We start from the raw sequence: 27557 nt of genomic DNA on the forward strand, positions 1-27557 counted from the left end.
AGAAACAAGATTTATATTTCACTAGTCAATTTTTAAGACAAGTGTTAGTGAAATTTGCAAAACAAAGTAATTTTATTTTCCACTTGTTTCAAAATTTCATATTTAATTAAATTGCTAAATTTGAAAGTAAAGAAAACAACACATTATAAATGTATTAATAAAACTGTTTTCTCTTATCAGGGTCAAATATCTGTAGAAGTAAAAAAGCCAACTTTAAAAAAAAAAAATTCCTGGCACTATTAATTCAATGTAGAATTTCACAGCTTTCACACTTTATCAGAAAAGTGCTTCTTTCATTATTTTTAAGTTCATTTTTAATGTGTCTAGGTATAATGGATATGGTAAACATAGATGATAAATATATACACATATATTCACACAAATATGGGTAGAGAACAATTCCAGATATTTCTTTGGGACTGTATTTCCCTTGAGCAAGTTAAATAATTTTCTAAATGGATGCTTGAATTTCAGTTTGTTAATAAGATAAGGCTTCACTTTGCCCCAAAAATTCCAGATAAAAAGATAGCCCTTTTTTAAGCATATTTGATACAAAAATAATTCCTTCACTTTCGAAAGATACAAGATGGAGACGCCATGAGAGCAAAGTCAGTAGTCATGCCAAGAGAAAAATTGGCTTGTAAAATAGTTTTTATCTTGAATAAAGTTATACTCAGTAATTCATAATAATGAATAAATAGATTTTAACACATTATTTGGATTCAGAAAAGACCGTTAAATGATAAGATTTGACATGTCTTCATTAGCTGTAAGAAAACTTGAATAATCTGAAGATTGTGAGACAGTTTTAATTCTTGTGAGCATTGGCTCTGAAACAGATTCAGAAAGACAAAAGAAAATAAATAAAAATCCTGTCTCCACTTGTAATCTTTGTGACGTGTCCTTAAAAGTGGTTTTGGAGCTGAAAACCCCTGGCATTTCAGGCAAATGACAGTCTCATCTTTATCAACTCATGGTGAGTACAGGAAATAGAATAAAATAGAATAATTACATTATATGTTGAGTTATGCCTAAGAAGCTATGACCTAGTCTGAGGCATCCATAGAGCAGCTATCTGCAGGACAGGTCCCAGGCCCACCAAGGAAACGAGGTCAGAAGTGGACACACCTACAGCATCACTCAGACAGGACTGAAGAGCACAGGATGAGCTGAGACACATCCCCTGGGTGCTTGGCAAGACACTGTGTGGTTGGAGGCTCCAGGGAATGCCAGTCTCAGCCACAGGAGACCTACACTCCCTGGATCCCGGCAGGAGCAGACATGCACAACTCATAAGCTTACTTTTAGACAGTGGTGGTTGACCATTTTGAAGAAGAGCATTGGACCAATCTGCTCTAATGAGCACTGCTGTTCACAAGCTCTCTTGTTTTAGATTTTTTTTTCCACAGAAAATGGATCAGGTATTTCTAAAATTGATTACAAGGAGAAAAAAAAAATCTGCAGGGAAATGAATGGGAATTGGTATTGCTCGCCTCAAAAACTTTGCAGCCATTTAGTTCAGGAGCACACCCTGCTTCAGACTGAGCACTTGGTCTTTGAGACTTGCAATTGTCAGAGATGCAGGGGTTTGACATCCCGTGGAAACCCAGCTGAACTTGATGAACACAAACTTTAAAAGATTACACCTCCCACATGCTTTTTGCAAATTTGTTCAGTCCTTCAAATCATCACAAGATGATCCAGAGCTCTCACATCCATCAGAAGGTTCATGCCTTCTTCCTACAAAGGGACACATCCAGCACCTAGGCTGGAACATGATTAGTCATTCAGTCCCTTCTATTAATGCGGGCCTTTGAAGAAATATGAGAGATTTCCTCAGCATGTACTTCTAGAGAAAGGAGGAGATAGAAAGACTAAAATTTGAAAAGAATAGAATAGAATAGAATAGAATAGAATAGAATAGAATAGAATAGAATAGAATAGAATAGAATAGAACAGAACAGAACTGGAAGATACCTACAGGGATCATCTAATCAAATTCTCTGATCATTTCAGGGCTGACGGAAAATTAAAGCATGATATTAAAGCATGATGCACTGACCTCTTCCAATGTTTCACCATCCTCTCTGTAAACAAATGTTTCATCACATCAACTCTAAACCTCCTCTAATTAATGCATCTTCGAGCTGTTCCCACATGTCCTGTCACCAGACACTAGAGCAAAGAGAGCAGCACCTCATTCTTCATGAAGAGCAACATGCTCCCTGCTCAGCCTCTTTTCTCCGAACTAGACAAGGTCAAAGTCCTTAGCTGCTCCTCACAAGATTTGAAAGCCTGCTGTGATGGAGTGCCTGCAATGGTCCACAAGGGAAAACTGACTGTTATCATCTATCTAGACTTGTGTGAAGACCTTTGACAAGGGCCCACATGACATCCTTATCTCCCAATTAGCAAGACATGGATTTGAAGGGTGGATTTGAAGGTTGAATAAGGAATCATCTGGATGGGCACAGCCAGACTGTTGTGGCTCTATGTCCAGGTGGTGGCCAGTAATGACAGCTGTCCCTCATAGCTGCGTCTTGGTTGTGGTCTTTCAGTACTTAAAGTGATTTTTAGAAAAGAAGAGTGACCCATTATACTGTCGGATAGTGATAACACATCGGGGGGATGGTTTTAAACTAAAAGAGACATTTAGGTTAGATGTTTGGAGAAAATACTTTACTCAGAGAGTAGTGAAGCAGTGGCACAGGTTGGCCAGGAAATTTGTGGATGTCCCATCCCTGGAAGGGTTAAAGACCAAGCTGGATGGGGCCCTGAGCAACCTGGTCTTGTTGGCGGCAACCCTGTCCATGGCAGAGTGATCGGAAATAGATGGCATTTAATGTACCTTCCACCCCAAGATATTATTTGATTCAGATTAAAGAATAACACACATATTACATTGACATTTTAAAAGAGTCTTCATAATTGTAATTTTTTCTTTCTCCAGTTCTAGCTTCTCTCTGCAATAAGCAGTATTGGTCACTCATTACCTCGTCACAGAAGAAAAAGGCAGTGGCAGAGTTAGTGAGATTCTCCCCAGATGTTAGCAGAGGAGCAGAAATGAAGGCATTAAATGTTGGAATAAGTCCTAGATTAGTGTTTGCTTCTGGTGTAGTATGATATGGCATGGCATGGCATGGCATGGTATGGCATGGCATGGCATGGCAGGATATATCAGCAGGAAGTTATCTATTTCTTTCAAGAAGTATTCTTACATGAGCAAATACCTAGCTGGATAGAATACATGTCACAAAAACAAAACAAAACAAAACAAAACCGTAAAAAAACCCATGTCACAGTGTCTCAACAACCACAACATTCCAAACAGATATATTGTGAATGATTTATGAAAAAGCATAGATTAACCAGTCCCATCAGGTGGCAATATCAGCATTTTAATGCATGCATTAGCATAATTTTTAAATATTTCAAACACCATTCTTCAGAAGCACAGCAGCTAGGAACAGTAGTGATTGCAGATGTTGAATATTTCTATGAGATACGAGAAAGGGGCACAGTTTCCCCTTATCAACATTACTTTTCCCTGACTACCCCAGCACAGAGCACAGACCTGAAAGCAAGGCAAAGCAGAAATGCCCCCAGTTGCCAGATCAGCTCACAGGGAAAACTTGTTAGGGAGTGCAGAATCAAGCATTTCTGAGATTGCTGTACATTATGAAGTGGACTGAAAGAAGAGAGGCACAAAAGGCAGTTTTAAAGAAATTCTGCTTTGCGCCTTTCTCCCTTTATGCTGAACACAGTTCAGATACAGCCAGGAGTTGGGCCAAGATATTTGGTGTGACTATATCATACTCCAGCAGTCAGCTGGAACCAGTTTATGTTGCTATTTTAATTTAAGACAGAAGTTAAGTCTGTTTTTCTTTTAATATTTAATCTGTTAGCTAAGACTTAGCTTTCCCTTTTCCAAAAGCTCATTTAGAATGCAGCTTATTCTACACTTAATTTGCTTGTATTTCGTCTAAATATATATTTTAATGGCTGAACTCTGATTTGTTACACTTTCACTATACGTTTGCATCACGACTGCCAATTAATTTGGCTTTAAATTTCTCAAAGACTATGTAAGCAGGGAGAATCTTCTTGGAATGCAAATGCCTGAATTTAATTGAAATGGAGAAAGAAGCTGTGTACCTGCTCTACATGAAAAGCCCAGAAACTTTAGAACTGGAACTTCCCACAGAATGCTCGTATCAGCAAATGTTCAACTCCATTCTATGAATACTATCTGTTGAGTGAGTTAAATGCAACGCTTTTCAAGAAAGAAAAATAAGGTACCTTGACAGCTTCCTAAAGTACTACACAAGAGAACTAAATTGTAAATTCTATTTCTCTATAAAAAACCATAGGTGAACAAATTTCTAACCATTAGTCCTTTAGGTCTTCCGGTTGGCAAAGCTTCCTCACCTCAGCTCCTCCGGACAGAGGAGGAGACTCTATTCAAAGTACACTTCACAAATACTTTTCTACATGCTCCTGCTTATCCCTTTCAGTATTGCATTATTGGCTCCTACAAGACCATTGTGTAGTGTGTGAAGGGAGCAAGTGATGATTATCTCATCTGAAAGCTTCTCTTTATTTCCTTTGAAAAATGGGCTGCTTTCTAAGACACTGAACACACCAATTTTCAGAACTGTTAAGTCAAGAACAACCTCTGGTTCTCAGCAGCTCTGAAAATCAGGTCACAGGCATCTCACTTTTCCTATCTTTTTCAGCAAAAGAGGCTTAACTGGAAGTGCAGAAACTATAATTCTTAACCTTGCAGCTTTCATCTCTTACTTAGGGCTTTCATTCCCTGCCTCTAGGCACTCTCTTCATCTCTCCAACATCATCACTTCGCTCCATACATATGTTCTTTTCCTCCAGTTCTTAGTCTCCACCATTCTCTCTTCACTCCCTGACAGCTTCCAAGAAGCCACCTGTTGTCCAAATTATCCCTATGAATACAGTTAGTGCCTTTCCTTCCTGCTCCTAGCCAATCCTCTCTCTTTCCAGTCCCCAGGGAAGCCTGTCTAGATACTCAGTAAACAAAATTCACCTTGAACAGTGGAGTAACCAATTGTTCCATACCAGCCCTTTCAGCCTAGCAGTGCCATTCAATAAAGTATCTACCCTTGTAAGAAATTTCATAAAGATTTTATGACAGCTATGCTATGAATTGAGCTGCTTGCCTCTGAAAGCCTATTTATCTAAAACTCATGTGGTGTACAGCTGTTTTTTGCTGGCAACACACATAAAATACATGGAGTATTCAATGATTAAACTGAGTTACATTGTCCTTTCTAGCTTATAGGAGGCTCTTCCTTTCTCTTTTAAAATCTGCCATAATTCTTCATATGTTTTCATATTTACTTGCAAAAAAATTCTGGCATAAACAATTTTTTGCACTAAACAACATCAAGTCATATTTTAATATATTGATACACAACAATATTGGAGTTCATTAGAAACTGCAAAAGACATTTCTTTCTGCCATAAACAGAGACACATGTGAGTTGAACTCTTAATTTTGAATTCTCAGGGATTGGAATAAATTCAGTGGGATCATCTTCTGTGTCACACTAGTAGCCTAGCTACCCACAGGCTCGGCCACTCTTGTAGTAGGAGACTGGAACAGCCCAAAGCTCTACGTTCTTTTCTGTCAAAGTAGTTTTTAAGGTGGCAAAGGCCAAGATCTGCAAACATAACCACTGGCAGCAGCCAAACAAGACACTGTAGGAAACCAAGCCCACTTTGAGAATCTCCCAAAGGTGGGTAGAGTTGAAGATCATCTTTTCCCCCAAGATACTTAGACTGGCACTTCTCTGCTTTCACTTAATTTCTGAATCCAATTAACTGTTGAAGTTTGAAAATTGAATGGTTATGTTGAACAATTTAATTCTAGAAACCTGAGGACTATCTCAAGATTTTTGACATGTTGTAGACTTGTACATTACATCAGCCAATGACTGCTAATAATTTTTTTTTAAAACCACCATCTTACATAAAAAAGCACAAAGTTTAATTCATGTCAAAATGATTTGTTTGTTCAACAATACTCCATGTGCTGTTACCTTTTAAAGAGGTCTTTTTACCCCAAATTCTACGTCTCATAAGTCTTAGAGTCTTACAGAATTAGAAAGGGCACATGCAACTGCCTTGGACTGCTTTACATGAGTGTCTTGGTATAAAAGTTGTTCTGTAACAACCCATGAAAGATCAGGACAAATTGTATTAACTACTGTCGCCTCTTTTTTTTATTAATATCATCATAATAAATCTGTACATTTGAGGATGGAAAAGAGAAGGATATTGAACATGATGGTGAATAAAAATAAAATACTAATAAAATCTAATCAGACTGATACTTCAGTAATTTGAATAGAAGAATTAAAATGGTATTCATTAAGTTGAGGAAATTTCCGCTCCGTATCTTCATTCACTTCACTGACAGCCAAATGTGAGTACACAGATTTAGCTAACAGTTCAAGAAGACAAGGACAGAAATACATTCAACCTCAGAAGAGGTCAGCAGGAGGCTCTATTTTTTTTTTTTTCTTTTTAATGCAACTGACTCCTTTGGCTGGATGTTGTTAAAAGATATATCTTCTTACCAGACATAAACTGCAGTACAGTCTTTGGCAAAGACTGTATTCCTACAAAGACTGCATTACTCTTAAACAGCATAACAAATATTTAATGAAAGAGAACAGGTGAAATGAGAAGAGAGTTTAAGAATTGATAGCAAGACACATGAGAACATACTGGCTTCTCTTTAAATAGGAAAACCATTAAGTAGTTTCTCCCTTTCTTGACGATCTCTGATTTGTCATTCAATTTTAAACATACTCTGCATTAGAAGGTTCTCAGTCAGGCCAGTTGACCGACTTCAAGTGCAGGCTCAGCTCACCAAAAGCATGAAACTACCTCTCAGTGTATCAACAGGGCACCAGCAATGCACGCTGATTTCAAAATCCTGATTCTGTCATGAAAAAATAACTGCCATCACAGCATATACCAATATTCAATTTCACAAAATCAGCAGATGAGAATAGTGTCCACATTTGTTTTTATCCTGCTTGAAAAACACAGAGGTTATTTATTGTTTCCATATTTGGAAGATAAGGTTCACCCCTTTTTTAACTTAGACTGACTCAAATGTGTTATAGTTAATAACTACAGTTGTTACAGTTAATAACTAGTTATTATGTTTAAACACTAAAATAACCTTAATGTATATTCTCCAAAATAGGTTGAAATGGTTTGGTAAGGTAAACATTCTTCCCTACATAAATTTAGAACAATGAGTGAAAACCAGGGAGTGACAATAAGGAGGTAAACTGAGAAATCATCTTGAAAATTAAGATAAATGCAAATTTTACTTATTCCCTTTCTCCAGCCTTCATAGCAATCATTGCAGAGTACCATATGATGAAAGCAACAATGCCCCCTATAATAATGACATATTCATCCAGGTTTTCCCCTCCTTTCTGGAAGAGCACTTAGGCAAGTGAGAGTTATAAGAATGGTTGGAATAAGCTACCTCATGGACAGGTGCTGGGCAAGCAACAACTGAACTGGAGCACTGACAGAACACCTCACTTATGGCTGGATGTTTCTGTGGCAGAAAGCCTAGCTATAATGTCTGAATTTCACTCATCAGCCACTTTCTTTTTTCACTCATTTCTATTTCTCCTGCCAGTGTTTCCCTTTGAATGCAATGGGACTTCATGCAGTGGCTGTTCAGAGCACAATATAAACTTTATTGCATTAATTCAAACATTGGATGAAACAAGAATAGAGTCAGTTTTAAATCCCTAACCATGGTAGCAATGTATACAAAAATCTTCCTGTATTGCAAGCTCTGACTGCCTAATACAAAGTCACTTTTTCAAAGTATGCGATTATTCTTTTCTGATTAATTTGTGGTTTTCTTCTTTTCAAGCTTATCATTGCATTGCTTAGCAGCTTCTCCTAGTGCCTTGCAACGTAATTTCATGCTATATTCTATGTTGGAAAGCTCAGGTAGGTTTTTGCTTCGTTTTGTTTGTTTGTTTGTTTGTTTTGGCTTGCTTTTTGTTTTGGTTTGGTTTCTGTAACTCCTCCAAAAAATTATTTAGAAAGCATTTTTTGGTGCATATCATGCAGAATTATTTGGTTAATTAAATTTACATTTCATCTGTAAATTTGCAGCAGTTTCGTATATTCCTTGCTTTTTTGTAAAGTGTTTCTGATAAAATCATCTTCAAAGTCATCTTCCCCCCAAACAAAATCATCTTTCCCCCAACAGGAAGTGTTGGGGAGAGTATGTGGAGAGTCATCAGCTGTTTCAAGACCACAGGCCTTGTTTCTTGGGAAAGAGCTCTTCAAGAAAAGGGGTTTTGGCTCTTGAACTTCAGATTTGGCTCTAACTAAAATACTTAATTGACTGTGTGATGTATGATAAAATTCAGTATTAAAGGGTTTGTGCCCCAAGTCACACTCTCATACCAGTCTGGCTTGGAGCCACAGCCAAAGTTTATTTTACATTATTTGTAGATTCTGCCCTCTTGATCAACAACTGATTTTCCTGAACTTAGTTATTTCCAAGCCTTGGTTCATACTACTACTGCAATTGAGCCTCTAGACTTTTAACAATTAAACTGTAATCAGATATTTTCCACCAAAATGTATCCCAGCAGCTGGACCACAGATCAGAATGCTGCAAGACTAGAGTCAGCTCTATTCTTACAGTATATATTTTTCGCAGAAATATGTTCAGTGCTAAACCTTGCACAGTTCTTAATTTGGGTGCAAAATTTAATAAACCATACCATTTGACTATAACATTGCTGAATCCAAAGACCAGAAATACATAATGTTCATCCTAAGATAGCAATCAACAATTTCTCAGTTCAAACAATATATACACAAGGAATAGAATTTCCAGAAATCTTAAAATCACAGAAGTGCTAGCATCTATATTTACAAATGGAAGGAGATGTATAAATGCTACAATACTCCAACAAGTAAAGGAATTTTATTTACCCCATAAGTATCTTTAATAGTAACAAGTATAATCACAGTCTGTGGTGAGGAGGCAGTGAAATAAACAGAAGCTACTGTCAGCTCTTATATAAATATATATAGTGACCACTGTTGTGTCTTTAAAGTAAAAAGAAAATTAGAAAGCATAAGGCTTCTATGCAAATTCAATGCATGAAAACAAAGAAGGTAAATCCACAGGATTAAAAACAGCATAAAAAGAATTCGCATGATAAACTAGCTGCAGGGAAGCTTGGGTGTCAAAATAAAACTTAGAAAACATATTGCTGCACTACCATTAAACCATTACATTGAAATATAATGCTGTTAGCACAGTATAATGATCACAAAAAAAAAAAAAAAAAAAAAAAAAAAAAGAAAGAAAGAAATTTTTACTACATAATGCCTAACTTCTTTGACGTATTTTTCACCTATGGGTATCTGAAAGGCTAAAAGCAGAACAGTAAGAGTTTTTCAAATATTTCAATAGCATTTCTGACACAGCACATTAAAAATAATATTGCTTTCTAAAGCTTTCAGGCCTTTGAGTAATGCCAGCAAGCCTGAGGCCCTTGTCATTTCCCTGTCCCCACTTATTTCTCTCCTACATTCTCTAAATTAACAGGTTATTCAGGTAATTTCACAAGGATATACCTTTTCCCAACATTCAATAGGTACAGGTTCAAAACAGTTTCCAGGCAAGAAGATGTCTTTGCAGGCCCTTAATAGGGGCATTTTTTCTCTGTATTCATGTGGAATTTTGCATGAGTTTATAACTGGCACAATAACATCACTACAGCTGGAAGTAGAGGAATAGCCCTAGAGATGCACAGCACATTGACATGTAAATAAAAGAGAAGACTACAGAATAAAAAGCAAGACCACAGCGAGGTTTGGGGTTTGGGGGTGGTTTTTTTTGCAATTTTGTAACCTTAAAATTATAAAATTACAGTTATTTTACATGTTTACATTACAAAGAGGAAAAAAAGGTATTGCTTACCTGTGGAGATGAGGGATTAAAGCTGACATCGATTACAGATTCCGTGTGTCTCCCCAGTTTATGTAAAAAAGTGCTTGAACGCATTTCATATAGGTAAGCCTAAAAAAACAATGACTTTATATTTTCACTGTTAAAAAAAACACATTTTAGAAGCATTAAGTTGTAAAATAGGAACACTAAATATATAGCCTACAGAGAAGTTGGAAACTTTTAATCATAACTAGACAGATATTAAACTCATCAATATCTTAGAATTTTTTTCTATAATTTGGGATAATTTAGCAAACACTTAACTCAAATTTAACCAAAAAAAAAAAAAAAAAAAAAAAAAAAAGTATTTAGAAAGAATAATGGACTCTTTCCCCAATAAATAATTAAACATTAGGTGTACTTCAAGAAGCAGGTAAAAAATTACCCTTAAAATATATATTTAAAATTACATTCTTTGGAATTAAAATCCTTTATTCCTTTATTTTAAGTGGAATCTAATACCTTTTAAATTAGATAACTCTAACTTTAAGTAAATTTTTTTCAGTTTATACACAGGTCTTTGCTGTGTTTAATTGAACAGCATAAAATTCAATATCAATTCAATAATAATGCAACTGCTGCAGGCATCATCAATGAGAAAAAGTATACTGTATGCCTTTTTTTCCTAAAAGAAAAAGGGAAAATTGTTTTCCAAGGAGAAAATTAAAAATTTATTGGTACAGCCTCAAATAATGAAAAAGTGCCAATGAAAAACTGCATCAAGAAACCACCCCAAAATTCACTGAAAGTCATGGGCACACTGATACTATGAAAATGGTAGTATTGTGATATTATATCAGCATTATTTTACTAAAAAAAATAGTTTTGAAATAAATCCTGTAGTATAGATTTTCCATATAAAAAACACCTGTGAGAGTCACATGCTGACACATGGGATTGTTTTAGATTATTCCTTATCTAGTAAAATAATTATTTGTAGCATAGACTGTGCATATACAAAGCATATTAATACAGACATATTACATGTCATCTTATTTGGTAAATTATAAATAAAATTTGTATCTCAAAAGATAGAAAAAATTATGAAGAATGCAAAAAATAGTCAAAGATGACAATCCAAATGCTAAAGTTTCAATGAAAAAGATTAAAGACCCATCATCTTTACTAAATCTCTGACATTAATGAACATGGAATTTAGAACATAACCTGACATAAACTAAACCAAACTGTGTATAGACTCTATTACAATAGTGAACGTTACTCCATTACTCTGTGACTTAAGGGTTTTTTGTTGATAGTCCCCTAAAAGAAGTTTAATCATTCAGATTCAAAGCAGCTGAGCTTCTCCTAGCAGACAGCAAATACCTACAAGTCCCAAAAACTTGTGGACTTGACAGTCTTCCTTCCAGATTTATGAAAAGATTCATGGACAAATGCCAGTTCTGAAAAACCTTTAAAGCACCACTCCAAAAACAAATCTTGTCATTCAATAACAAAGATTGTCTAGTCCTAACCAGCACTGAAGAAACATTGGACTGTTGTCAAATATTTCATTCACAGCCATGTTCACTGGGAGGCAAAAGAAGAAGCTAAATGTCAATCTACTTAATTGGGCCCACTTTATAAATCTCACATATCCTGGATGCAGACCCTGGTATGGAATTAAAACCATCTACTGGCATAAATTAAGTACCTGAAAACACACAGAAATGGAGGTAGCCATTTTTAAACTCTGGATCTTTTGTAGCATTACACACAGATATTGCCATACTGAGAAAGTAGCTGAGTCTCCAGCAATGCGCTAAAATCATTGTCTCCTTCCTAAAAGGATACAGCAAATGCTTTTAAATTACAAATCCTTCTTTAAAAAATAAGACCTCTCTCCCTAGTCTAAAATATACCAGGAAGTCTGTTGTAATAATGAATAGTCATTGTTAGTGGTATAAAAGCAACAATTTTTACTTGGTTGTTTTAAAATATATGGCCATAACAGAGCTATTGTGATTTCTACCACTTGGAACATGATCAGCTCACAAGAGAACAGAACAGTAAGTGGAGTCCAAACAAGGTAAAAGTGATATAATGACAAAAAGAAAAGTTTTTTATGTATACGTACTGGAATTCTCTCTTCTAAATAAAGGTACAAGACCATGTATTTGTATAATCTGTTTGTACACAGGAAAGTTCAAGTTTTTTGCAGCTACCATACAAAAACTGAAGTAAAGCTCCTTGAAAATACCTCCAGTTATTATATTGACACAAAAGAATTAAGAGGGTTATTTACTTCACGCCATAAGCAGGTTACAGTATTGCCAAGCTACAGGGCTTAAACAGAGAAGATTCAGAGTTCTAACATAATAATACCCTTCCCTTATTTTTCAGGGTGTAGCACCACATCCATCCATTCTCCTCCCTCCACAGAGGCTTTCCATTCCTCATTCTGATGATACTATGATTCACCTAGTTCCAAAATTATCAGATGCTGACACTTATGTGATCTCTCAGTACCTGTAATATTGTGCTCTCTTGTTCATACCAGGCTTTGTCACGCTCTATATCGCACAACCCGGTTGCCCAGACTTCCAACAGATCTTCCTTCCATGAACAGAGTGCTAGATATGACCTTTGTACTCCAACAAGGATCTGGTGTAGAGACTGCAGTCAGGTTGTACTTCACCACCACAATTCCAGAATAAACTACAGAGGTCATGCTCACATAATTGGAGCATGCAAGTGTCAATAAAATGAGAGATAAGACGCTGTAGAAGTCTACATTCCAGGGAAACTTCAGAAAGGAAAGGAGTACACTGAATAAGGGTGAGCACAAAGCATTACAAGATGCACTGCACTTTCCAGAACAGGATACTCTTACACACTTTCTTAAAGAAAGCATATTTGTGCAAACAGGTAGAAGTCATTCTTACCAAACAGTCCTCTGAAATCCCAAGGACCTCTTGTCAAAATGGTTCAACTATATCAAAATATTCAGTAATGTCATTACAGTTTCCAGTGTTTGAATCATAAAATCAAATCCTATTCCTCATAGCTATTGAAAACATCCATCCCTTTTGGAACTGTGGGAATGACCAAAACAGGACAAATATGTAATATTTTTTTAACACACTACAGAACTTTGTCAGAAATAAGAACTTAAACAGAATAGAACTGTACTGTATATAATAAAATCAAAATTCATGTGTTTGGTACATACAATAAGTCGTGTGGACTCTGCACAACTGACACATGGTTCTGGTAAAACTGGTTGCCTTTCTTCTCCTCAATCCTACTCTCCTTCCCTTTAATGGAAGGAGGAACAAAGAAGAGGCAAAGCCAATGGCAGCAAGAATCAAGAGCACAAAATGCTGTGATTCACAGAGAAACATGCTCCATCTTTTAACCGAGAGAACGTATCACGGAGAAGCATGTTTAGTGAAGTTGAATTTTTTTTCCATTATAACCTAGTGGCTTACAAGACTTTGCCAGATTTATCCAGTAAAAATTCATTTTCCTTTCCAGGTTCTCAGTTTAATTTGGGAAGGACAATGTTCATTTTTGGCTTAATCTTTATGTCCCTGTTCCACTCTGTAAAATAGATGTGATAATATTTCATTATTTTTTGAACAAAACTCTAAAGTTTGTTAAACCGAGGTATTCTGTTAATTTATGCTTTTCCACATTGTTTCTAAATCAACCATCTGGCTCATCCCTTTCTTTCAAAAATTGCTGTGAAACAGTTGTGCAGCTTCATTATAATCAAGGTGTGTGTATTTGGTGCTGTAGTCACACTTCTCAGCCTAAAAAGCATTCAGACCCTTACCTCCCACCTTTCAAGAAATGATTCTTAGCCCTGAGCTAGAGATTAGGCTGGGATGAAGCACTTTTCCAAATGTCACATTGTATAACCAGATCAAGTGGATCAGAGGAAAGTCATGACAAGCAGCTACTGGTAGAAGCCTACCTGAAGCACTGAAAGACATGGGAAAGACCAGATATGGGAAAGCCCTTTTCTCTGACCTTTACCACAAAGACTACGCTCATATTGAACAGCTGCTAGGCAAAACACACAAAACGTGGCTGGGAACACAACCTGCCCATTGCACATCCCTTTCACAAATCTACCCTAGTGGAACTACTGATAAATGTTTTTCTGATACTGTATTCCTAGCCCCGTAAATCTTGATCATGTAGGTGTTATGGTTCAGCTTCAACAGAAAAAGGGGCAGAGTCTTTAGCTACATGCAAGAATTGTTTATTTTATTGTGGTCGCTATCATCTTCTCTTCCAATAACCAAAAGGAAAAGTAATAATAATTTTCTGAGTAATTTTGACATGTAAGAGAATAAAATCTCATTAAAAGAAAAACATCATCATATAAAAGTGTATAAAACCAGCTTCTGTTTAAGTAGCTCTAGCCAAAGATATTTAAACAAGCCAGTGATAGTCTAAATTCTGAGAATAAAAGTTAACTTGGTTAAAGATTGAAAGTACATTTATTTTTAACTTCAAAAGTTTTAAAAAAAAACCAAAACATAAACCCCAAAGAGAATTGTATTTTAACAAAACACTCATAAGAAGAGCAATAACTCCAGTATAAACATACTTCTGCGACAGTCTGCCATAATTTTAGTTTTGCTGTATTTTCTGACATTATCCAAATGGTTTTCTTGTTCTATACTCACTAGATTATTTTAGCGTAGTCTTCTCTACAGAAAAAAAGAACAGTAACTGAATTATAAATGATACCACAACATTAGCCACAGAAGAGCAAAAATACTTGAAAATATGATATCAATGACAGAGGAAGAACAGATTTTCAGCAAACCAAATGTAATGAAAAAGAAAACAAAACAGTCTAGGAAGCACTCAGCAATACCCAAAATGCATGTGTGCATATAACGTTTTAGACTTTAGCCAAAGTCAATCCCCCTTTTTTTATATTAAGATGAATTTTGTCTAATAAAAATACTGATTCAGTAGATATTGGTATTTCCTTTCCATTTCTTGCCGAGGGTCAGCCAAAAGTAAAACCTATTTACCTGTACCAATAGCTTCCAAAGAAGTTTCCTGGACTCATAACCACATACTAACTTGTATTTCCTTTCACTTGACATTTGAAGAACATTTGGAGTAGTCAGTTTTCAGTAACCCAGAGTGTGACAGTGTATTTAGCACCTTGCAAGTATACACAAGCTCCTGCTTTCTTCCCTAGACTTGTACTAAGAGACAGGGAAGAAGGGCAAAGGCCCTTCCTTGAGTGGAGGAATATGTATCCAAATGGAAAATTACTTAATTCTACTGCATTGGTAGACAGTGTGCTAGATAAATTGACTCATTATCTGGAGTTTCACTGTAAAATTCTTTCCTCTGTTTTCTCACACTCTAACTTCAAAGGAAACTTGTTCCCGTCTGTTCCCATTGCCCCCTTGTCCAACCCACGTCCATATACATTTGTGTCAAACTTCTTACACTCCTACAGCCTCCTGGGATAGGAAAGGGGGAGAAGCAAATCATAAAGACTTGAAGAATAACAGAAGAATTCTCCGTGTTATCAGCTTTCGCACAGGCATCAGAAAAGCAACACCAGTTTCAAGTAAAGTCTTTTGTTGTTGTGGCTTTAAGCTGAAGTGTGTATTTTAGAAACAGATGTCAGGAAAAGAACACAACTAACAAACAAAAAGACATTGATATCTAAGATACTTAGTTTACACAAATAGAGATGTTTTCTTCACATGTTTTGCATGAGTTGGCCACTGTCATCACTTTTCTGTGACTATTTTTCCTAATATTTCAAATGAGCTACAGAAGACAGAAATGTTAAAGTCCCTTGACAGAAAAAGAAGTAAATAATCTAACATTTTTATAAAAGATATCTGCAGTTAATGAGGCATTACTGGCCATTTTCTTCCATCGGTGCCATCAAACTTGATGTATAATCCCGCAGTACATGATATAAGTGTTGGACTTGCACTCCATCAATCCCTATTTATACTGGGGCACATATTCCACTAAACCACTTATTTTTCCTCTCTTTCAAGCTAAAAAAGCTCCTGAACTACTTACACTAAAGAAAAATAACAACCTGAAGCAGACATTGAGCATGGAAAGTTTCAGCCCAAAATGCTCTTACTTATAAGCAACTGAAAAGAGAATTATAGTGGAAAGTGTTAGACTACCTTAACTATAGGTATCGGTACCAAATCCACACATAATAAAACAGATTTCACAAGTATGCTAAGCTCTGCTTAATGCTCTTCAGTCCCAAGATATCTTATACACTTACCACATGGTAGCATGGAAAGTCTAATCAAGCCTGGCACCAAAATGTTGAGTACAGTGCACCCTCTGAGAGCCCCTTTCCTTTTTAATGACACTTATGGAGGCTGTCTTTCGGGTAGTCACAGGAAACTTCCCACTACTGTAAGATCCCAGTTTCCATAATATTTCATTGACATAACTAAAAAAAATGAGTGACAGTGAACATTATTAATGCTCTTTATTATTAAAATAGTTAATATTATTCATATCAGTCATCTTTCAAGGTGCAGGGGATATTTTTCAAATGTATCAGTCTTCTGGCAGTTATAGATAACACATTTGAATTTTCCTCACTAAAATAATTACATAAACCATATCTGATTTCCCTCTCTAAGCCACCCTTCTATGAAGCTTCCAAATTGTAATTTTTGCCAATTCAGTTTCTATTTAATTTGCTAATTTTAAGGCCTCCTATATGTAATTGCTTTTATTTGTTTTCATATGAAATTTATGTAGCACCACACACCACTGAATTTAGGCTGCCTTTACTTTTATAACACACGTAGAGTTGTCAGAGTACAGAATTATGAGTTGAAGATTTTATTCTAAGAAAATTTGCCTCACCTCTCACTGTGAAGCAGCATGGTTGTATCACACCCACTCCGGCTCTTTTCTGCCTGCTGCTAAGATTTTCCTCTATATCAACAGTATCAATAATTGCATTTCCTGTTTGCGCACTGGTGTTGACTGACAAAAGTACTGAAAGATTCAGATGCTGCAGAGGACCATTAACCAGATTTTTGTACCAGATGTACCAATGATACCCAAAATTCAACTACTATCAAGAATTGAGACCAAGAGGTACACATATAGAAAACACAAGCCCTGTGTATATAAAATTATGTACATCCACTTTTAGCACTTCACTGCCACACGCGTTCCAGAATGAACATTGGGTAGTCATATATCTGCTTCAGCTTCCTATTTTGTCTACAGTTGAACATGGGGTATTTTTATAATATTAGTTTTCTTTAGTAAAAAAGGCTAATTTCTCACACTTCCTCCTATCTCTCAAAATCCAGTGTTAGTACAGTAACAAATTACAGATTCATAAAATTCAGATTGAAAAAAATGTTTTTCAGTATTAGGTAAATGACAATACATCTATAGCCATCAGAAAATCCTCCACCTCTCTCAGCTGCTGATCTGGTTTTGTGGTGGCCAGGTCTGAGGTATAGTGGCCTAGATAAGCAATAACCTGAACTGACCAAAAAGCACACAAGAACAATTAATGTGCTCATACTCACATAATTCCATGGTTCATATAATGACCTACTAAGGCCAAGATTTTTATTCATCTTCAAAGATATACCCAAAGAGTCTGTGAAGTAATAGCATACCCAAAGTCATGACAGTATGATTAATAAAGCAATATTTATCTCTTCAATTCTAGGATAATCAGCCTAACAGCCAACCACACTAACAAGGAATCAAAAAAACTCAGGTTCAAGACTAAAACAAAACTGTGTTCCTCTTTGGAAAGGGGTAGATTTTCTCCATCAGCAGCTGGCAGAGAGGCTGTCGCAGTCTCTGTAATTTGTTCTCTGCTATGGATTTTGTTCTGCCAGGCAATGTCAGTCCTGCCTTTTCCACAGTTAACATTACTAATATTTTCTCCAGATGTTTCCTTTTAAAGCCTATCTTAGTTAAACAGTATGGACACATAAGATAAAACTTGAGCAATATATTTGGAACACCAATCACACTGAAAACCAAAATACTTCAGGTAGTTACTACCACTGCTTTATATAATAGATTCTGTTCTGCAAGTCCTCTGGTATGAAGTGTAGACCATGACAATAAATACAATACAATCCCAATATCATTCATTTCTAGAAGTAATTTTCTGGTAAAGAAAATATCCCCGTATTTTCTTCAATAAAATATTAAAGCATACTTTATCATATATCAAATAAATGTCAGTGATGCCCCAAATATACACTCCCAAGAGATATGGAACCAAGCATTCTAGTCCTATCTCTTCCATTTACATACAACTGTATCAGAATATCTTTGCCAACTTCCTCATTTGTAGTCTTTTACCCAACATTATTACTACCTAAAAAGTTCTAATGAAGTGGGCTTTAAAGGGAGAAAATCAACCACACAATTTTATCATTCAAATTTGGGGGTTTCTGATGTGTTTCTTCTTTGATATCTAGATCATTTAATGCAATTTTTAACCTAATCAGAGGCAATTTTAAAGCTTATCACACCACAGATTCACAATATATAATTTTTTTAATATATATATTTATCTTATATAAATAAGATCAGAGCAGCCGATCACAACAGTAAGAAACTGAGACAGGACTCGTCTAAACTCTTCTTTTAAAGACAAGAAGAGAGAAGAAAGACACCATTGCTAATCTCCATTTTGTGAATCAGAACTGAGCCACAGAGAGACTAATGTGACTAATAATATATTTATGGGGGTTGAGAAATACAGTCTTCTTGGCAATGATTACTTTAGGAAGTAGTGAAGTGCAAGAGGAGCAGATGTACAGAACAAAAGAGTGTTGGCAGCCCGACCTCCAAATGTATTTTTCTGGTAGTAAAACATTACAGTATATTGCTCAGCAGTGCTGATATTTTATTTGGAATATCAGTCTCTGTAGCTACTTAAACTAAGGTGTCAACCTTAAACAAAATCTACAGTTTGTGTCATGCCTGATGCAGAATCTTGTATCTGAAAATAACTCAGTCTGCAAAGAGTATCAGGTCTGGGTTTGCATCCAGCCACCCCTCACAGGTTTGCAAAACCCTTTGGATATGTCCCCAAACCAGCATCACTTTCCAGCATCACTTGCATAATGAGAACTTACTCTAAAACAAATTCTTCATGAAGGATAATATTCAGGGGCACACAAGTTGTTATTAGACTGATGTTATGTATAAGAATCCAATTGCTTTATTCTGTCTCCTGTGACCCCTTTCAAAGATGCTGCCTTCTGTGCTACTTCCTTAAGCTTCAGTGCCTTCACAGTTGGAAGGCATAAATTTAATCTTGGATTTAGAATGTGTTTCAAAGACAGTGTTGTAAGAAAAATCTTAGACTTTGTTGAAAAGTATAAAAAAAAGGGAAGAGACTGTCATACACTACCCATGTATTTTTTGTTATTCATGCAGCAACCTGCTATGCTGAAAAACTTCTGGGTTTGTGATATGGGTGAATCCGTGTGAGCTCTGAACACAGGCTTTGAGATTTGGCGTGGACAAGAGTTTTATGATTTTTAGAAAATCCAATTTCAGCACTAGGGTCAAAATGTGCCTCTTAGAATCTACAGTTCAAAGAGAGCTAGAAAGAATGAGTCTGAAAGCAATTAAAGAGACAAATATTTATTTCTTAATTTCCTACTTAATTTCTGGAAACTTGGTATTTGTTCAGAGAGCCCTAAAGTCTTCAAAGACAAAAATTAAGTGCCTAATTAGACACAAAGTAATACAGCTAATTAGAACTACATGGCACAGAAAGAAAATTAGTTCTTTTTATTATAAAAAGTAACATTTCATATTGTCCAGATATTTTTGTCTTTTTACACTAAGATTTTTGTAGACAAAAAAAATTTTACATAAACATTTTTGTACAGAGTCCAGCAAAATGGAAATCTAGGCCCAATTTGGGTATTTTTGTCCAACGTTCTTAATAATATTGATAGTCAGAAACCTTTAACTGTCCGCTTGTAAAATGGTTAGAATTACAATATTATGTGTATTCAGCTAATTAGAAAGTCAACTAAATTCACTTGTAACCTTAGGCTATTTAGGATGCAGAAAAGATTTGATACTAGAAGTGTTAATATTCTATATTTTCTAGTCACAACTAATTACAGAAAGGACAATCACAGTTCAAAACCAGGATACTGGTTACCTGCTTGATCAGACTGTCAGGGTCCTACACTAGTCTTGGTAAAGGTTCTACTAAGGAAGTTGGAGTAATCAGTTAGGAAAACACTTGCAACCCCAGTTTACAGCATCTACAAATCTCACACTAAAACACACCAGAGCAGTTCAAACAAAACCAAGTGGCTACTTCAGCCACACAGAAGCTACACTGAGCTCTTATATAAAACAGGTCATATAACCTCGAAGTAGAAAAAAGGCAGACAGAATTTTCATCTCTTTTTTTACAATAACATATTTTGTTTGCTGTTTCTATGTCCTGTAGGAATGTGGTTTTGCTATTAATCAGTGTAGACAACTTATTCCTCCCTGTCAAATACTTCAGCTATGAAATACAAAAGGCAGTTTAAGGTCATTGTCTCGCGATTACACTCAAATTATGCCTCTTTTGGCTTTAAAATCAAGCACATTTGTTAACCACAGGGTGCAAGAATTACACTTGATAAAGTAAACTCCAAGATGACTGAAGATGCAGTTACTTTTCAGTGGAAAGTTACATAACCTATTTCCAGAATGTTCTTTTTGAAGATAATGTTTTATATCTATGGTACTGATTTTTTAATGCAGCTTATTCCAGTAGATATTCATTCATATAACCTTCAGAAAAATGTGACTTCTCGATATTATCAAAACTGTCCCAGTCACACATTAAGTCATCTGTCAGGATGTTATTAATTGAAAAATATGAATGGACTATTCAATGCCATGTTCAATTTTGTTTCAAAAAGAAGCACCAAAGTATATCCAGTCTCAACACTTGAAAGGGAAGGCTCCTAAAAAATGCCCCAAAACTGCATTTTGTCCTAACAGTACAATATAAGCAAGAGCCCAAAGCTTGACTCTGTTTTCCTGAGGGGACAAGAAGAGCAATAAAAGTTCTCTACAGATGTAGGATGCAAATTACGCAAAATTCCAACCCAGAAGCCACACTAAAAAGTATTGACTGGCACTGTGCCCACGAGGGACCACATGCCAACTGGAGCAGGATGCAAGCCAGCTATTCAGCTTCCTTTGATGACCCACCATGTGCCAAGAATTTGGAGTAAGGACAAAATCATACTGTGTTTATTTTCTTGTATCAGCACTAATTCCAAACAAATACTTCAATGCACATGAGAAGACAAAAAGGTCTTGTGACTGCACTTATTTTTATACAATTCAAAAGCACCTTTAATTAGTAACCTCAAATAAATATATTAGTATATCATCTATATCATGACCTGAGATGAATATTAGATGGATTTTTTTTACAAAGCAAAAAGTCCTTCGTTTGTATTGCAAGATTCCTTTTGAAATGCTATTTACCAGAAACTTGAAAAATATGAAAATATCAAGAACACAATACTTATTGCCAAACATCCAGCAATCTGCCCATAAAATTTCTAACCTTCATGCATTATTTGAACCAGTATTTCAAAACTAGCCAGAAGAGTAAATTCCTCTTGTTCTGAATTTGAAGTTGATTAGAAACTCTGCATCATGTTCTGATGATTAACCTAGAAATACCTAAAATAAATTTAAAAAGCGTTCCTACCCAGCTGTTTTGAAAGGATGTGTTTGCGATGAAACGACCCCAGTCTAGTTTCACAGGCCTACAGTACAAGTTAGTAATCATCCATCTCTTCACAAACAGCAAGATATTCTGCCAACAATGCAGGCATTGCTGAATTAAAATTAGATGCAAACTCAAAAAGGCAGCAATACACATTTACTCAGGATTAATTTCTAAATAATTTAAATATGATTGACATTGATTCAGAAGAGAAACGGTCTGTGGAGAAAACATACACACAAAGGGTATGGAAAGTTCTAATTCCTATTGAATGACATCTCATTTTTTTTATTCATCTGATTGGTTCGTAAGAAAGCTGTACTAAAAGATTCATCACCCTGTGTTTGGGAGCTTAAGCGAGTTAACTTGTATTTGCTACAGAGTTCCTAGTGGTCAGATGTATATACAACACATGCAGCTATACTACAGGGAACACCATTCTCCTCATGTTTGATGGCACACGACAATTCAGAATCAAATATTATGGAGACCTCTAGAGACAATCTTTCAACAATTACTTTGAGCACTAAGATTTAGCTGCTCTGGGATTTTTCTGACATAATAATCATGAATCATATGTAACTGCTACATGTGAATGAACTATATGAAAGTACCATAGACTCCAGTAAAGCACACTAAGGTCAATCCTAGAATCCTCTGAAAAGACTCTTTTAGTACAATATGAGTAGTCCTTATAGTTTAGGAGGAAAATAAGCAAAAACTACTTACATATTTGTCATCTGATCCACTGGCTATAAAGCGTCCACAGGGAGACACTGCAATTCCACACGGATAGCAGCGGCTACTGTGCCCTTCAAAACGACGTTCACACCTACAAAGAAGTTTCAGTGTTATTCACACCAACTAAAAATTACCTCTTTTACTGCCATTTTCATTAAATCCTCCTGGTCTCATGTTTTTCTTAGTCTACAAATTCATTACGGCAAACACACAAATTATGTTTTAAATATATCAGCAGGAGGATTTTGTCAAAACTGAAAGACATTAAAGAACATTAATGACTAAAAATAAAATGAACAAACAAAACTGCCCCAGGACAATGACCAAACCCATGTTTTGGCCTTGTTTAGTTTACAGGATAGAAACATCACTAATAAATATATATATAACTGTAATGCGTATCAGTTAGCTAAGGGGAAGGTGTTGTCAAAGTCTGCACCACGAAGATTTATAAATCTCCCTCAAATTATTTATATCAAATGAAGATGCAGTATGTGGAATCATACCATAAATAATTATCTCTTGCTTTTCTCACATCCAAATCTGAATATTTAACCTTTGTTGTTTATTTACATTTCTACTCCTTACATTAATTTATTCTATATGTTAAGTCAAGAAAGACAATATCCAAACAACATTCCAAAGTGAAAAATCTCTCTCTCACTCTGTCCTATAACTGTAGATCAACTTCTTACCTATCTGTGTTAAAACATCCTAAAGGAAGGAATAGATTTAAAATTAATGCAGGGAATTAATTTCCTACTTTTCATGTTAATATTACAAGAAGCACTGTAGAATAAGTTTTAAATAGCTGAGCACACTTGGGCTATTTAAAAATATCAATGTTTTTAATGATATGAAGATTAATATCCACCTAAAAAGCACCACGTGGTTGTAAAGAACCATGGTATCTTTGCAGTCACTACAAAACTTATGCCAAAAAATATTAATCAGAGTTTCCTCAATATTAAAAGACATTTTAATACAAGTTTCAACACCATTCAGAGATGTCATTTACATATGTATGCCTCATTTCAGAAGTTTAGTTTTATACCTTTGAGCTATGATTTTAAAACAGACTTATAATAACATACATTCTTCTTTTGTCTTTACTATGAATGCTGTAAACCTACCCTTCTTACAAAACAAATTCACATACTTCACCATAATGCAGATGTCATATATTCTTTTTTGTTTGTTTTATGTATGCTAGGTCCAGGAACAAATTTGAAATAGTAAAATCTCCTGCCAGCTCCTGTGATATACACTTTTTCCTGGCCAGTGAAATCACAGAAGCTATGTAAATTCAATTGACTGAACCTATGTGCAGAAAGCTCTAAATTTTTATACCATATTGTTCTGTTGTAGACACGCATGTACGTGTAAGAATGTACTAAATGCCAAGTTGGTTGCATTCACCCAGGTGAAAGACATACATAAACCAAAACATTACTTTGTGACTGATCTAATTGCAATCACTTATTAAAGCATGAGACACTTTCTAATGTATGAAAACACATCATTTTATAGATCCTAACTCTGAAATTTACTGTATTCTGTATAACAAAACTACTGATATTAACAGACCTTTTGAGCATACAGTAAGCAGATGCTTCACCTCAGACATGTTCTATCCTAAAACTGCTAAAATAGCCCAACTTAAGAGAACAATACAGTTCAAGAGAAACAACTTATGAATACAGCCAACTACTGTGACTGAGGTGTAAAAACATTCTTCAACTTCAGTTTTTTCACATGAATATTCAGAGGCTTTCAGTAACCAATGGCCACATTATGTCTTTTGAATAACCTGCCTCTGTTCAAGCTTCCTATTGACAAGAAAGGAAAATACGACCTCAGTCTCCTCAGCATTTTCTTCCTCAGTTAGGCTTCCACACGACATTATTCATTGTGTAGAGTAAACTTCTTCTACTACTTAGCCTCGAGTGCTAGTTGCACTGTTTGCAAATTTCAAGGAGATTTTTTTTTTCTGAGTTACTTTTCAAAGAGAATTTGAGGGAAAAATAAATCTTTTTAATCTTATACTTGTAAGATATATCAGCGTCGTGTGAAAGAAATTTCTTCAGGAGAAAAATGAACAAAATTCATATCCACTGTCCCTCCTGAAGGTGTCTTCAGGTTCACCATTCTTCCTTAAGTAGAGCACTGGTGATCAGGACTATTCTAGATGTTTAAGACCTCATTGTCAGGGCCTGTAAAAGATCATTTCCTCAATCAAGGTCTTCTTCACAGAAGAGCCTCCTAATAGAACACTGCAAAAAACTTCCTTTCAAAAGAATCTCCTCTGTATTTGTGACCAATAACTTGAATATTTCACCTGTAAATAGATACATAAGAACTAACATGATTCCAAGGTTATTACTGTGGCTGTACTAGCACAAGGAAAAGGGCACTATCCTATGACCAAGGCATTGCTTTATAGTGCTATGATGTAGCAGAGCAAAGATGAGTGAAAACCTCGGAATCGTGTTAGTCCTTATGTATCTATTTCCCTTTTCCTTGTGCTAGTACAGCCACAGTAATAACCAATGATTTGATTATATATATATATTACCCAATATATAAATAACCAATCCCAAAACCTGGTTTCTATTTTCTTAATTGTTTTCTTGTTCAGCTTTTCCATTATATCAGGATATATGTTCCATTACAATTTCAGCTACTTCTCCAACCTCTCAAAATCCTGCTTGAAAAAGACATTAAAAGAATAATTCCAACTAAACTTTCCACAGAATTAAGTAGAAATTTTGTTACTCAATCTATTAACTCCAGATATCTGCAGGTATCACAGCAATGAGAAAAAACTGGACAAAAATCATAGAATTATTAGATAGATACTATGTGTATGATTTTAGCTTATTTTAGGGATTGTCTTCTTTCAGGCATTTCTTTTCATTCTATTTTTTTTTTTTTTTTTTTTAAGCAGCAACAGGTGGAGATTCAAATTATTTGCAGACTTTATGTGGCCAGCTGGCATGCTCTCCAGCCTCCTAAGAATGCTTTTCTGGTCGGAGCTTTTCAGGGGTTACCATGACAAACATCTGGTAATTGCATGGGACAGAAAACAGCCAGGTTTTCCCTATGTTCTCCATTGTACATCTTTTAGTCTACATTCCAAAATATGTATCTTTTTATGTTGCAAGAAAAAAATGGAATAATATTAGAAAAAAATGTACAATTTTTTTTCTGTCTTTGGAAAGGAAAGATACTGGAATGAGTGTCTCTTTATAAATAAGAGAATACTTTCAAAAAGAAGTCTATTTCATTTTACTTGATGCATTAAAAAAACTACAAACAAAAGTTTGTTTTTTGGTTTTTTTTAATCTACTTTCATTTGTATTCTGTTACTTTGTGCCAGTGCTCTTGTGTTTGTTCACAGCACTCTTCAGCAGATCTACTAAAGCTCTGCAAAATGTGAGCACAACTTGACAGTAGTAGTAGCTACCTTAAATGTACAGATCATACGGGTTTCATTTCATTGAAACACCAAACTCTTCTCATAGGAGCTCCCAGAGTTTTCACCATAGCACCCAGCAGGGACCACATCCCTGTGCTCCCCATCCTCTATACTTTCATGAACTTCCAGTCCCAAACTTGGAGGAACTCCTGTCACTCTTTTATCCCTCAGAATATGGATAACTAGACTCAAAGGCTCCAAAGGAAAAAACAAACAAACAAACAAACAAAACAAAACCAAAATATAGCAAACCATGGGATCTCTATGTTCAGAAGAAACCCGGAAGTAATTGAATTCTGAGTAGGTGTATATCTGTATCTTGCTTAGGATGATGTCAAGCAGCTAGTTCACAGTGAAGATACAAAGTGAAAACTATCTTGAAATTCAAGCTGCGTGTCTGACCCTAAGATCTCAAAGTGCAAATATGAGAAAATATATGAGATGAGTTCCCTTCGGCTGTGGGAATTCTGCTAAATTATGTTGCCAGAGGAGTTTATGATCTAGTTGCACAGCATCATAACACTATTTGGAGATTTTACCTTAATGTCTAATACTGCCTTCATAAAACTGGAAAATTCTTCCAGAGGCTGAAAGAAGGTGAAACTGATTTTCTCTGGGAGGATCGTACATCAATGCATTATCATGCAGCTGAGTATTCTGCTGAAGCAATTCAGTATGTGCAAGTAGCTCAATATTCCTCAAGTCTTCACTGTGGTCCAATAAGCACCCACTGCCTTTTTTGTTTTTTTCAGGGATGAAAAATGGCTATTTCAGTAGCAAACAGCATATTTCAACAGCTGAACTTCCATTTCTCAGCTGATCAGAGTGTGAGTCAGAGGCAGGCAGCTCCTGCCATGATAGGAGTTAGTGGGTTGGTATTGGGAGCTCTTCCTAACACCTTGTCCCTGCTATTCTTATTACCTGTAACAGTAATCTAGCACCTACCACGTCTACCTTCTCACACTACTGGAATAGTGATGACTTGGGAAGGCTGACCTGGAACAGAGACAGAGCTAAGAGAATAAAGTAGGCATTTATTAAAAGGCCTTTGAGGATACATCTTGGGCAGGACAAGAGCCTGCCCAGGGCTACACCCAAGGTGGACCCAAAATGGTCACAAAATGGACAACAGGTCACAGGGTCTCACACTTTCATAAGTTTTGGTCCCTCTGCATATTTGGGTTAGTTCTCCAATTACAGCTTCAGATTATGTAGTCTCATCCTTGTTTTCTCTCTTCAGTCCACCGTTGTTTATGTTTTTGGGCCTGAGATATTGTAACAGTTGTCCTTGGTCTCCATCTGGAAAAGGATTTGTTTTATCTACCTACTCTGTGAAGGGAGCTTACTAACACTTAATATGAGGCTCAGAACTACACACCTAGGCAGCGCAGAATCTGAAAAAGATGAAAGCTAAAGCTTAAGGCATCAGTAGCATCCCAGACTTCCAAACTGGGCTGTACTAACTATTCTCTCCATTCCCTGCTCTCTCCATTTCGGGGTAGGTAATAAGAACAGCACATCTGACAGCACATCACAACTGTCCCTTTCCTGCC

General features: G+C 35.8%; 1 protein-coding gene across 1 annotated transcript in view; it reads right to left on the reverse strand.

Annotated features, from left to right (window-relative positions):
• Positions 1-27557, reverse strand: part of WDR27 (WD repeat domain 27) — a 100227-nt gene that overhangs the window by 29581 nt on the left and 43089 nt on the right. Inside the window, exons 22-23 of the mRNA XM_058420052.1 lie at positions 22515-22617; positions 10025-10123 (exon numbers count right to left, since the gene is read on the reverse strand). Of these exons, the coding sequence (XP_058276035.1) occupies positions 10025-10123; positions 22515-22617 (202 nt within the window). The remainder of the gene's footprint in view (positions 1-10024; positions 10124-22514; positions 22618-27557) is intronic.

The sequence above is a fragment of the Hirundo rustica genome, chromosome 3 (assembly GCF_015227805.2).
Source record: "Hirundo rustica isolate bHirRus1 chromosome 3, bHirRus1.pri.v3, whole genome shotgun sequence".
In the NCBI taxonomy this organism is placed as follows: Eukaryota; Metazoa; Chordata; class Aves; order Passeriformes; family Hirundinidae; genus Hirundo; species Hirundo rustica.